The 13,595-nt window shown below is 44.9% G+C and overlaps 1 protein-coding gene across 4 annotated transcripts in view; it reads left to right on the top strand.

Annotated features, from left to right (window-relative positions):
• Nucleotides 1-13,593, top strand: part of LOC115150595 (AMP deaminase 2) — a 57,042-nt gene extending 43,449 nt beyond the window's left edge. For all 4 annotated transcript variants that reach the window (XM_029694051.1, XM_029694050.1, XM_029694049.1 and 1 more), the window contains 14 exons: nucleotides 449-566; nucleotides 3,480-3,666; nucleotides 4,818-4,959; nucleotides 5,071-5,160; nucleotides 5,298-5,427; nucleotides 5,665-5,859; nucleotides 5,964-6,095; nucleotides 6,262-6,425; nucleotides 6,627-6,753; nucleotides 6,889-7,052; nucleotides 7,189-7,309; nucleotides 7,577-7,750; nucleotides 8,049-8,159; nucleotides 8,330-13,593. In XM_029694051.1, the coding sequence (XP_029549911.1) occupies nucleotides 449-566; nucleotides 3,480-3,666; nucleotides 4,818-4,959; nucleotides 5,071-5,160; nucleotides 5,298-5,427; nucleotides 5,665-5,859; nucleotides 5,964-6,095; nucleotides 6,262-6,425; nucleotides 6,627-6,753; nucleotides 6,889-7,052; nucleotides 7,189-7,309; nucleotides 7,577-7,750; nucleotides 8,049-8,159; nucleotides 8,330-8,548 (2,074 nt within the window). In that variant the 3' untranslated portion in view covers nucleotides 8,549-13,593. The remainder of the gene's footprint in view (nucleotides 1-448; nucleotides 567-3,479; nucleotides 3,667-4,817; nucleotides 4,960-5,070; nucleotides 5,161-5,297; nucleotides 5,428-5,664; nucleotides 5,860-5,963; nucleotides 6,096-6,261; nucleotides 6,426-6,626; nucleotides 6,754-6,888; nucleotides 7,053-7,188; nucleotides 7,310-7,576; nucleotides 7,751-8,048; nucleotides 8,160-8,329) is intronic.
• Nucleotides 13,594-13,595: the final 2 nt, after the last annotated feature.

Here is a 13,595-nt window from a genome sequence, read left to right as displayed (position 1 = left end):
GTCCGAGCATCAGGGGGAAGCTCGTTCCATCTTTGGGGTACAAGGCCACCAGTGTCGGGCCCAGGTGCAACCTTTCACTGGCCTAATTGGCGCCTATCTCCAAGACGCTTATCACCATGGTTTCCACTGCATCAGCAAAACACTTTGATATTCATCTTATAAACAAAACTTTGTAGATGTCTCTTTGTATTCATGACGTAAATAGTCATTCAGTTTTAATGCAGACTTGCAACAGGTGAGGCCCAATTCAGAGAGACAAAGACTACGTTCTGTTCTGACATATTTCTAACTTAACCTTCTTCAAAGTGTACTTTACCAATAAAGTATTGATGAATGTGTTTTCATAGCAGAACTATTTAAAAGGGGTTTCTCTTAACATTCCCTCCACATCATACCTCCACCTGTGCTCTCTCCTACCCTCCTCTTTCTCTCTCTTCTCTCTCTCTAGGTTGATGAATCAGGAGGGTGGTGTGGACAGGACGGATGATGGCTGGATGAAGGAGAGAGTATTACCAATGGAGCGAGAGTACCAGCGCGTGTCAATATCAGGGGAGGAGAAGTGTGGGGTGAGAGCCACTGACTAAACAACTTGATTGAATAAATCCATTCACAGTCCATCCTGATCTGTGTTTTATCAAATCAATCAAATTGTATTTGTCACATGCTCCAAAAACAACAGGTGTAGACCTTACAGTGAAATGCTTACTTACAAGCCCTTAACCAACAATGCAGATTTAAGAAAAAAAGTGTTCAAGTATTTACTCAAATAAACTGAAGTAAAAAATAATATTACAAAAAAAAAAAAAATATATATATATATATATATATATATATATATATATATATATATATACACTGCTCAAAAAAATAAAGGGAACACTTAAACAACACAATGTAACTCCAAGTCAATCACACTTCTGTGAAATCAAACTGTCCACTTAGGAAGCAACACTGATTGACAATAAATTTCACATGCTGTTGTGCAAATGGAATAGACAACAGGTGGAAATTATAGGTAATTAGCAAGACACCCCCAATAAAGGAGTGGTTCTGCAGGTGGGGACCACAGACCACATCTCAGTTCCTATGCTTCTTGGCTGATGCTTTGGTCACTTTTGAATGCTGGCGGTGCTTTCACTCTAGTGGTAGCATGAGACGGAGTCTACAACCCACACAAGTGGCTCAGGTAGCGCAGCTCATCCAGGATGGCACATCAATGCGAGCTGTGGCAAGAAGGTTTGCTGTGTCTGTCAGCGTAGTGTCCAGAGCATGGAGGCGCTACCAGGAGACAGGCCAGTACATCAGGAGACGTGGAGGAGGCCGTAGGAGGGCAACAACCCAGCAGCAGGACCGCTACCTCCGCCTTTGTGCAAGGAGGAGCAGGAGGAGCACTGCCAGAGCCCTGCAAAATGACCTCCAGCAGACCACAAATGTGCATGTGTCTGCTCAAACGATCAGAAACAGACTCCATGAGGGTGGTATGAGGGCCCAACGTCCACAGGTGGGGGGTTGTGCTAACAGCCCAACAACGTGCAGGACGCTTGGCATTTGCCAGAGAACACCAAGATTGGCCACTGGCGCCCTGTGCTCTTCACAGATGAAAGCAGGTTCACACTGAGCACGTGACAGACGTGACAGAGTCTGGAGACGCTGTGGAGAATGTTCTGCTGCCTGCAACATCCTCCAGCATGACCGGTTTGGCGGTGGGTCAGTCATGGTGTGGGGTGGCATTTCTTTGGGGGGCCGCACAGCCCTCCATGTGCTCGCCAGAGATAGCCTGACTGCCATTAGGTACCGAGATGAGATCCTCAGACCCCTTGTGAGACCATATGCTGGTGCGGTTGGCCCTGGGTTCCTCCTAATGCAAGACAATGCTAGACCTCATGTGGCTGGAGTGTGTCAGCAGTTCCTGCAAGAGGAAGGCATTGATTCTATGGACTGGTCCGCCCGTTCCCCAGACCTGAATCCAATTGAGCACATCTGGGACATCATGTCTCGCTCCATCCACCAACGCCATGTTGCACCACAGACTGTCGAGGAGTTGGTGGATGCTTTAGTCCAGGTCTGGGAGGAGATCCCTCAGGAGACCATCCGCCACCTCATCAGGAGCATGCCCAGGCGTTGTAGGGAGGTCATACAGGCACGTGGAGGCCACACACACTACGGAGCCTCATTTTGACTTACATCAAAGTTGGATCAGCCTGTAGAGTGGTTTTCCACTTTAATTTTGAGTGTGACTCCAAATCCAGACCTCCAAATCCAGACTCCATTGATTATTTTTGTGTGATTTTGTTGTCAGCACATTCAACTATGTAAAGAAAAAAGTATTTAATAAGATTATTTCATTCATTCAGATCTAGGATGTGTTGTTTAAGTGTTCCCTTTATTTTTTGAGCAGTATATATATGTGTACAGTACGTATTTTGTGTTGTGTACAGTATGTACACTACCGTTCAAAGTTTGGGGTCACTTGTCCTTGTTTTTGAAAGAAAAGCACTTTTTTTTGTCCAATAAAATAACATCAAATTGATCAGAAATACAGTGCAGACATTGTTAATGTTGCAAATAACTATTGTAGCTGGAAACGGCAGATTTTTTATTGAATATCTACATGTTCGTACAGAGGCCCATTATCAGCAACCATCACTCCTGTGTTCCAATGGCATGTTGTGTTAGCTAATCCAAGTTTATCATTTTTAAAGAAGCAATACAACTGGCCAATACTCATTTACAACATTAACGATGTCTACACTGTATTTCTGATCAAGTTGATGTTATTTTAATGGACAAACAATTTGCTTTTCTTTCAAAAATAATGATATTTCTATGTGACCCCAAACTTTTGAACGGTAGTGTATATATAAAATAACAAATAATTAAAGAGCAGCAGTAAAATAACAATAGTGAGGCTATATACAGGGGGTACCAGTACAGAGTCAATGTGCAGGGGCACCGGTTAGTCGAGGTAATTGAGGTAATATGTGCATGTAGGTAGAGGTAAAGTGACTATGCATGGATAATAAACAGAGTAACAGCAGCGTAAAAATGGGGAGTGGGGTGGGGACAATGCAAATAGTCCGGTTAGCCATTTGATTAACTGTTCAGGAGTGTTATGGCTTGAGGGTAGAAGCTGTTAAGAAGCCTTTTGGACCTAGACTTGGCGCTCCGGTACCGCTTGGTTGATCTTTCAGTGTGCCACATGCTCACTATGGAAGTCAAACCAATTCAGTCAACAAACCTATTGAAGTAAAAGAGGAGTGGTCTAGGAATGGACATGACTTCGACTTGTATTTCTTTAGACAGTTGGATATACAGGGGAGTCAGAGTAGGGAGGAGAGCCTGGTCTGGGTAGTGAACCCTGGTCTACGGCGTTACCATCTCATCCACTCTCAGGCACGTTGCAATGGCCTCTTGGCAGTGCCTGTGGATGTCTAATCACTGTAGACTATGTCTGACTTGTAAGGTTCTTCCCTGCCCAGGTGCCCTTCACAGACCTGGTGGATGCAGCTAAGTGTGTGGTGAAGGCCCTGTTCATCAGGGAGAAGTACATCGCTCTGTCCATGCAGAACTTCTGTAAGACCACCGCCCGTGAGCTGGGGGAGCTGGGAGAGAAACCCCTGGACCTACGTGTCTATGAGGAGATCCCTGAGACCCCCGTTGATGCAGGTATGACACACACACACACACACACACACACACACGCCTGACACGTTGGGTATGACACACACACACACACACCTGACACGTTGGGTATGACACACACACACACACACACACACACACACACGCCTGACACGTTGGGTATGACACACACACACACACACACACCTGACACGTTGGGTATGACACACACACACACACCTGACACGTTGGGTATGACACACACACACACACACCTGACACGTTGGGTATGACACACACACACACACACCTGACACGTTGGGTATGACACACACACACACACACACCTGACACGTTGGGTATGACACACACACACACACACGCCTGGCACGTTGGGTATGACACACACACACACGCCTGGCACGTTGGGTATGACACACACACACACACACACACACACACACACACACCTGACACGTTGGGTATGACACACACACACACACACACACCTGACACGTTGGGTATGACACACACACACACACACCTGACACGTTGGGTATGACACACACACACACACACACCTGACAAGTTGGGTATGACACACACACACACACACACCTGACAAGTTGGGTATGACACACACACACACACACACACACCTGACACGTTGGGTATGACACACACACACACACACACACACCTGACACGTTGGGTATGACACACACACACACACACACCTGACACGTTGGGTATGACACACACACACACACACACACACCTGACACGTTGGGTATGACACACACACACACACACACACCTGACACGTTGGGTATGACACACACACACACACACCTGACACATTTGGGTATGACACACACACACACACACCTGACACGTTGGGTATGACACACACACACACACACACACCTGACACGTTGGGTATGACACACACACACACACACACTAACACACCTGACACGTTGGGTATGACACACACAGACACACACACACACACACACCTGACACGTTGGGTATGACACTAACTGAGACACACAGGCATAGCTATAGTGTTTCTGTCCCAAACTCCTTTAGCAATTGAGTTACTTTGTGAAATTGTGAATAAAAATGTTGTAATATGAATCATTGAGGTATTATAGTATGGTCAACTTTTCTCCCTTCCCTACTGTCTCCAACAGATGCTCCAGTCCACCCCCCTGTCTCAGAGACTCACCCCTATGAAAACCAGGTCACCAAGAACATGCCTGCAGACACAGGGTACAGCTGTAAGATGGTGGATGGAGTCATGCATGTCTACACCAAGAAGAGCCCCATGGAGAAGTGAGTGTGTTTGTTTGAGTCTGCTTGTTTTCAGTTAGTTTCTAGTTTTGTGTGTGTGTGTGTGTGGGGGGGGGGGGGGAGAGTGAATAACTGATTGTCTATCATTTCCAGGAGTACAGAGTTGGACCTGCCCTACCCAGACCTGAAGGAGTACATCGCTGACATGAACGTCATGATGGCTCTCATCATCAACGGACCAGTGTGAGTGTTACTGGGTCTTCGCTTTAGAATCATAGCTTTAACATCAGTCACATCTGTTGGCTCGGCAGTAGAATACACTGTCAGTGTGTGTGTGTGTGTGTGTGTGTGTGTGTGTGTGTGTGTGTGTGCGCGCGCAGGAAGTCGTTCTGCTACCGCCGGCTGCAGTACCTGAGCTCTAAGTTCCAGATGCACATTCTACTGAACGAGATGAAGGAGCTGGCAGCCCAGAAGCAGGTTCCTCACCGTGACTTTTACAACATTCGCAAGGTGAATGAACACCAGCACAACAACAGTCCCAACACTGGAGCACAGCATCTGCAACACGTCTATAATGCCTGCATAGTGTTCCATATCATTTAGTCCCCCCACATTGTTGGATAGAAATGTATTTTGAAGTTTACACCAGAGCTAACTAACCCAGGCTTTTTCTTTCGTCTTTCTGGCATCGATCCTCAATGTCTCACTGTCCCTGTCCCTGACTCTCCTCCCTCCCTCTGCCCCCAGGTGGACACCCACATCCACGCTTCGTCCTGTATGAACCAGAAGCACCTTCTGCGCTTTATCAAGCGGGCCATGAAGAAGTACCCTGGGGAGATAGTCCACATGGAGCACGGGCGGGGACAGACCCTCATGGAGGTGTTTGAGAACATGAACCTGACCGCCTTCGACCTGAGTGTGGACACACTGGACATGCACGCGGTGAGGAGAGGGGAGGGGAGAAGAACATTGTTAAAGAGGGAGGGGTAAGAGAATTGGGGAAGACGAGTGGAACAGTAAATGTAGTGTCACCTGTCTGTTCTCAGGACCGAAACACATTCCATCGCTTCGACAAGTTCAACGCCAAATACAACCCCATCGGAGAGTCCATCCTGAGAGAGATCTTCATCAAGACAGACAACCACATCGAGGGCAAATACTTTGGCCACATGATCAAGGTCTGAAACCAGCCCATGCTACTTTAAACAGCCAAAGAAACAGTTGTGTTTATGTGTTAGTTCATCCCACATAGTAATGTACATTCATATTAAGAAATAATTTGGTACGATTGAATAGAATGATATTAATGTCTCTAATGTATTGATGTTGTTGATGTTCCTTCAGGAGGTGATGGCTGACCTAGAGGAGAGTAAGTACCAGAACGTGGAACTGCGTCTGTCCATCTACGGCCGCTCCCGGGATGAGTGGGACAAGCTGGCCCAGTGGGCCGTCAAACACCAAGTCTACTCTGACAACGTGCGCTGGCTCATCCAAGTGCCCCGCCTCTTGTGAGTAGTGTCTGTACCTCTAATACAGCATCAACAAAGTAGTTACCCACATCTACCTTTAGTCAGCTTATCTGGATGTAAACCTCTCCTATTTGTGTCAAGTATTATGAATGAAGGTTATGAATCTGTAAATGAGGACTATGCATGAATGTGAGTGTTCCATATTATGTGTGAGTGACGTTAACCCTCCTCTGACTGCAGTGATGTGTACCGAACCAAGAAGCAGCTGGCTAACTTCCAGGAGATGATGGAGAACATCTTCATGCCTCTGTTTGAGGTCACCATCAACCCCCGCAGCCACCCTGAGCTGCACCTCTTCCTGCAGCACGTGAGGCACTCGCCCAGCAGTCCACACACACCCCAACATATCCTCAAACAGACACTTCAGATGCCATTTTCAGGGCCCTACCTCCTTCATACACTCCAGGCACTGTTTTAAAGTAACTTATCGCTGTGTTGTTAGGTGGTGGGCTTTGACAGCGTGGATGACGAGTCCAAGCCGGAGCACCACATCTTCAACATGGACAGCCCCCTGCCAGCCGACTGGACAGAGGAGGACAACCCTCCCTACTCCTACTACCTCTACTACACCTACGCCAACATGACCGTTCTCAACCACCTGCGCCGGTACCAGGCTGCTTAACGAACCTCAGCACACAGACCGCTAGATCAATGTTTTAACAACAGAAAGGATGTATGAATCACATCCAAACCTTTTAAGGATTGTTTATGAATAGGCTTTATGTTTGTTTGTGCCATGCAGGAGGCGTGGCTTCCACACATTTGTGCTGCGCCCTCACTGCGGAGAGGCGGGACCTGTCCACCACCTGGTGTCGGGTTTCATTCTGTCAGAGAACATCTCCCATGGGCTGCTGCTCAGGAAGGTCAGTCAGCACACATGCCGTCTCCCATTGCGACACCACACTACCATGGCAGCAACACTACTGACAAATAGAGTTCAGTTCATAGGTGACCTCTGAAGGGTTTGATTGATTTATTAAATGAAGTTTTGGCTTTTGGAGTTTGCTCATCCGGTTTCTTAAGTTTTAATTTAAGAGAATTCAGGAGAACTATCAAACAGTTCCCTTGAATTCCTGTAATTGTGCATTCAACAAGATAGACTATTGTCTCTTTCCTCCTCTTGTCCCCAGGCCCCAGTGCTGCAGTACCTGTACTACCTGGCTCAGATTGGCATCGCCATGTCCCCCCTGAGCAACAACAGCTTGTTCCTCAGCTACCACCGCAACCCCCTGCCTGAGTATCTGTCCAGAGGCCTCATGGTCTCTCTGTCCACTGACGACCCCCTACAGTTCCACTTTACCAAGGTCAGTGCACAGTGGTGCTCTGTCAAGACACACACACACACACACACACACACACACACACACACACACACACACACACACACACACACACACACACACACACACACACAGAGACACACAGAGACACACAGAGACACACAGAGACACACAGAGACACACAGAGACACACAGAGACACACAGGCAAAACCATCCACGTTATAACTATGGGAGCTGCAATGGTGAGTCAGTACAGTCAATAAGTATAGTTCACTTAATGTTTATTTTGTCTTTTGTGTGTGCGTTTGTGTTTGACCTCAGGAGCCCCTGATGGAGGAGTACAGCATCGCCACACAGGTGTGGAAGCTGAGCTCCTGTGACATGTGTGAGCTGGCCAGGAACAGCGTCCTCATGAGCGGCTTCTCCCACAAGGTATCCATCCGCTTCCTCTTATCATCTCTCTTTTTACCCTCTTTGGTCTCTGAGCTTCCCTTTTCATTTCTCTCTTATAATGGATTAATAATGGATTTCATTCAATTAAGTTGTGCATGGCAGCCATTTTGTGCCAAGTGCTCAGCTCTGACATTCTCTCTTGTCTCCAGGCAAAGAGCTACTGGCTGGGGCCCAAATACAGCAAGGAGGGCCCTGAGAGCAATGACATCCGTCGCACCAACGTCCCAGACATCCGCGTGGCATACCGCAGTGAGACCCTGCTGGAGGAGCTCAACCTCATCACCCACGCTGTGCGCACCAAGGAGATGGACAACATCGACGAGGAGGACACCCTCTCCATGGCCGCTGTCGGGGCAGAAGGACACTAAATCAACAATCCCAGCCCGACTTCTAACCCCCCCTCGGCCCCTCCCTGCGTGACACTGAGGGGGTGCAGTATGAGTGGACTCCAGCTTGTTGTTTAACCTCTACCTCTTACCCCCTTATCCCCCTCCCACTAGGGAACTGGACTGTGCACTCGTCTCTCAGCTCTCTTGTACTAAAGCCAAGGATACAATGCTCCCTGAGTGTCTCCATCTCTCTGTCGGTGATGGGGGTGGTCAGTATGGAGTCATGTTCCAGTCCCCCCTTCTCCCTCAACCCAGGTTCCCTCTTCAACTCTCTCTGGTTAGACCCTGTTTTTCCTCTCTACTTCTTTTGACTCCTCCCTATCTATCTAATTCTCACTGTGAGATTTCAATCAGCATGGTCAAGGTTGGCAGGGGTAACATCCAGTGCTTGGATTATTTTCTAATACACATATGGGTGGAGAGAGACTGTAGCCTGAAGTCTTTTTTTCACCTCATCTGTTCTTCGATCAGTTCCTGCATCACTTTCTCTGTTACTTTGATCTCCTGACCCTCCATATCTTCAAACCAAAACTTCTGCCCTTTGCTTTGTCATGTGACCCTGCATGGGAAAAAGGGTCCCACAGTTCAGCCTGTGATTTGTTGGCATGTTTGTACCCATCACCTATATTACACACACACACACACACACACATACACACACACACACACACACACACACACACACACACACACACACACACACACACACACACTGCACAGTTTAGCCGTCCTGAAAGCTGCTTATCTTCCATCACACAGTCATGCTGCCTGAAGCTCATCTAGTTTAAAATCTTCACAATGAAGTAGGGAAGCAGATTCAACTTAACATAAATATTATGAGGGCGTTGTCCATGGGTCGCCTAACCTACACAACATGGACACACTTAAACAATGCATAGGTGAATGTTCCACACTACATTGTTCCAACACCCGTTGCGCACTGATAGGAACAGTCACATGTAACTTAGAGTTTCATGGAAACCGCGGTTACAAACTTCTAATGTATGGACGTACTGAGTTAAGAAAAATGGAGAAAGGACCAAATCTGTGTGGTCTAGAAGCAGAAGTCGTGCACAATTCCAGTCTGTCTGCTGCTGGGTATCTGATGGCTTTCATCCGTCTCTGTGCTTCCAGCAGGTTGTAGTGATTTATTCGCTAAATGAGTCCTCTCGGCCGGTCTCTCTGAATGAAATAGCAGGCAGGACATTCAGCAGAGAAACAACAGCAGCCATCAGGGCATGGAGCTGTGTACCTGGCTGGTCTAGTGCAAACATTCCATTAAATGAACATTAACATCAATGTTATTTTTATTTAACAAATCACATTAGTTATAGAATATGCAGACAAAAAGAGTAGATTTATACTATTCCATGATGTGTACAATATACTAAATATCTAAAAAGGATATAGGTACGTGTTTGTGTGTATATCTAAAGAAGAGGTACATGTGTGTATATCTAAAGAAGAGGTACATGTGTGTATATCTAAAGAAGAGGTACATGTGTGTATATCTAAAGAAGAAGTACATGTGTGTATATCTAAAGAAGAGGTACATGTGTGTATATCTAAAGAAGAGGTACATGTGTGTATATCTAAAGAAGAGGTACATGTGTGTATATCTAAAGAAGAGGTACATGTGTGTATATCTAAAGAAGAGGTACATGTGTGTATATCTAAAGAAGAGGTACGTGTGTGTATATCTAAAGAAGAGGTACATGTGTGTATATCTAAAGAAGAGGTACGTGTGTGTATATCTAAAGAAGAGGTACATGTGTGTATATCTAAAGAAGAGGTACATGTGTGTATATCTAAAGAAGAGGTACATGTGTGTATATCTAAAGAAGAGGTACATGTGTGTATATCTAAAGAAGAGGTACATGTGTGTATATCTAAAGAAGAGGTACGTGTGTGTATATCTAAAGAAGAGGTACGTGTGTGTATATCTAAAGAAGAGGTACGTGTGTGTATATCTAAAGAAGAGGTACATGTGTGTATATCTAAAGAAGAGGTACGTGTGTGTATATCTAAAGAAGAGGTACATGTGTGTATATCTAAAGAAGAGGTACGTGTGTGTATATCTAAAGAAGAGGTACGTGTGTGTATATCTAAAGAAGAGGTACATGTGTGTATATCTAAAGAAGAGGTACATGTGTGTATATCTAAAGAAGAGGTGTGTATATCTAAAGAAGAGATATCAGTCTGTGGTAGAGTGGATGCTTAGAGGTGTGTATGATAAGAGATGTTAAACCACAGCGTGTTTTCCAAGCACAAGAAGAATGTCAGGGAGGCTCCCCTGTCCCCCTACCATTACCTCAACACTCACTGTGTCTGTGGACTGACCTCTGGGCCCACTATGTTGGTTATTAGTTATTGCATGTATACAATATGCCTGTATGCACCAAACCAGACTTACTGTGTGTGTGTGTGTGTGTGTGTGTGTGTGTGTGTGTGTGTGTGTGTGTGTGTGTGTGTGTGTGTGTGTGTGTGTGTGTGTGTGTGTGTGTGTGTGTGTGTGTGTGTGTGTGTGTGTGTGTGTGTGTGTGTGTGTGTGTGTGTGTTGCTCCCACCCCCCACACACCCCTTGGTCCTCTAAAGAGACCAGGACAGACCCCGGGGACTGACCTCTGGGCCCACTATGTTGGTTATTAGTTATTGCATGTAGTGAGTGCCCTGTATGCACCAAACCAGACTTACCAGGTGAAGACCTTACCACTGCTAGCCTGTCACTCTCCGTTTTCATGCCCTGCTGCCACGCCTCACTCCTCATCAACAACAACCACAACACCTGTCCTCTTCAAGCTTAAGCATTTTTGCTGTCCTAACATCAAGGAACTGATACCAGGCTGCGTGCTGTATGTTAAAGTACTTTATCCTTTATCTACCCAGGCCTTCCAGTAAAGTGGAAGAAGCGTTTTTAGCAATGCTCTGCTTTGACTGCATTTCCACCGTGCATCTTATGTTGTGCATGCCTGCATGGACCACTGTGTGGCCACAGGAGTGTCTGGGAAGCTGTTTAAAGTGGTCTGTAATGTGAAAAAGCAACACATGACAATCCAAGGAAGCTGAACAACTGTCATGTATAAAGTATGTGTGAAGTCAATGATTGTTGTTAGTTTGAGTTCTGCAAAACAAACTCAAATCCAGCTCATCACTATGGCAACGCTCAAACCATGCAGAGACATAGTTGCTTGGTTGTTATCAGCATCAAATGAACTCACCCCCATCACAGTCATGGTTTTCGCAGTCACCAAAACAGATGTGATCTGTACCATAGAGATTCTAATTCCTAATTCTATTTCTGTAAATTCATCCCCATCTCACCCAACGAGCCTTCTCCTCATCGGACCCTTCTATGATTCAAACTGTGGGAGTTCTATTTGTACAGTCCTATTATTTGCCAAGACTGTTCCAGTGGGATTACTGGGCTCTAGTTGTAAATGTTCACCATGCATTGCATACCATTACCTACCAGCCCATTTTAAAAACCTAAGTGTGACAAAAGCCCAATATATACGAGTAAATGTTTTAGAAACCAGATCATTTAGGACAAGCTGAACATGGGAATGGATTTAATATATAAAGTGTATTTTTTTAAAGGCTATGGATATAAAAGGTTTATATAAACAGTATATCAATATCTAGATCACAAACTTGAAGTTTTGTTGCTGTAGATCATTTTAAACTGCCCTTATTTAAGCAGAAAGATGTATTTTCTCATTATTATTGGCCTTGTCTTTCACTAGATTTACAATTGGACTCAATATTTCCATGTATATTCTTTTATTATTTAGTATTTGAATAGTTTTTCAGGTGTTTTTGTTGATTGTGTTAGGACTGTTGAACTCTGTTAAGTGTTCCATGTAGCTCTCTCTCAGTAGAGTATTGAGTGAAGTTGATCAAGTTAACTAGGGTTATTTGGAGGGGCCTTCAGCAATGGTAGGACCCAGAGCCATAATGGTATCCTCTCTGACATTTAACTCAGCCAGAGCTGCCTATGTAATCTGGCTGTACATTCACACCTAAACACCCACTCAAACACTGTAATCCTTCCCACAGACATACAGCCATAGACTGGAACACTGTTTCTCTTTGATTGATCCAAAGAGGGCTTTAAAAAACAAGCAACCGTTTAGTACAACTTTTGATTTGATTCTTTGAAATCGTATTTCGCAGAGAATTAGAGGATGCCTGTATGTTTTGAAGGATTTGTGTCTCCTCATGTGGAGTAGGATGTGTGTAGTAACTTGATAAAGGATCAGACATCCATGTTTAGATCCAGGTGTGGCTCACTGAGGGACCCAACAACTTCGTTGACCTTTTCATTTCCATCCATCCATTTCAGATTGTCCATCAGAGAGTTCACAGATCTGTTCTTTCAAAACCTCACTAACTCCTGTTGTTGATCTCCATCTGTACAATCAGTTGACTTTCTTTGCTTGTTTATAAACTACAATGCTAGGGAACCTGTTGGTCCTACTGTAGGGTACCATAGACCATACTTTGTATTAAACTTCACTAAGGACTGCCATATGTATTTCTGTTCCAATCAAAAGAGCACACAAACAAAGTTGTCAAATGCTGTTTGTTTTCTTGCACTGTGTTCAGGAGTGCAAAGAGTCTTGGGCAGTAGTGATATACAGTGTGTTGTCATCACAGAACACAAACCAATTAATCAGTCAATCATCACACTGCGAGTTTTGTTTTTTGTTCAATTGATTTTCTCATCGAAAAATTACCTAGTATTCTTTTCACTTCATTATGTTTAATACAAAGAGTTTGTTGATTTGTGATTATTTTGTGCCTCCATTCATTATTTTAGACATTTTAGTGTTTTTACATGAAAGGTTCTCTGCACATGTGTTGTTCTATTATTGACATGGTTTTGATTGTCTTTCATTTGTTTAAGTCTATTGTAGTCACTATCATGACTTTAAATGAATGCCAATGTTTTACATTTCCTCAAATGCTTCTGATATGGTACATGTGTAACGTCTGAAAAATGAAATAAAGCATGTTTATTCATCTA

Source organism: Salmo trutta, chromosome 16, assembly GCF_901001165.1.
Source record: "Salmo trutta chromosome 16, fSalTru1.1, whole genome shotgun sequence".
Classification (NCBI taxonomy): Eukaryota; Metazoa; Chordata; class Actinopteri; order Salmoniformes; family Salmonidae; genus Salmo; species Salmo trutta.
This window is presented reverse-complemented; position numbering and strand designations above follow the sequence as displayed.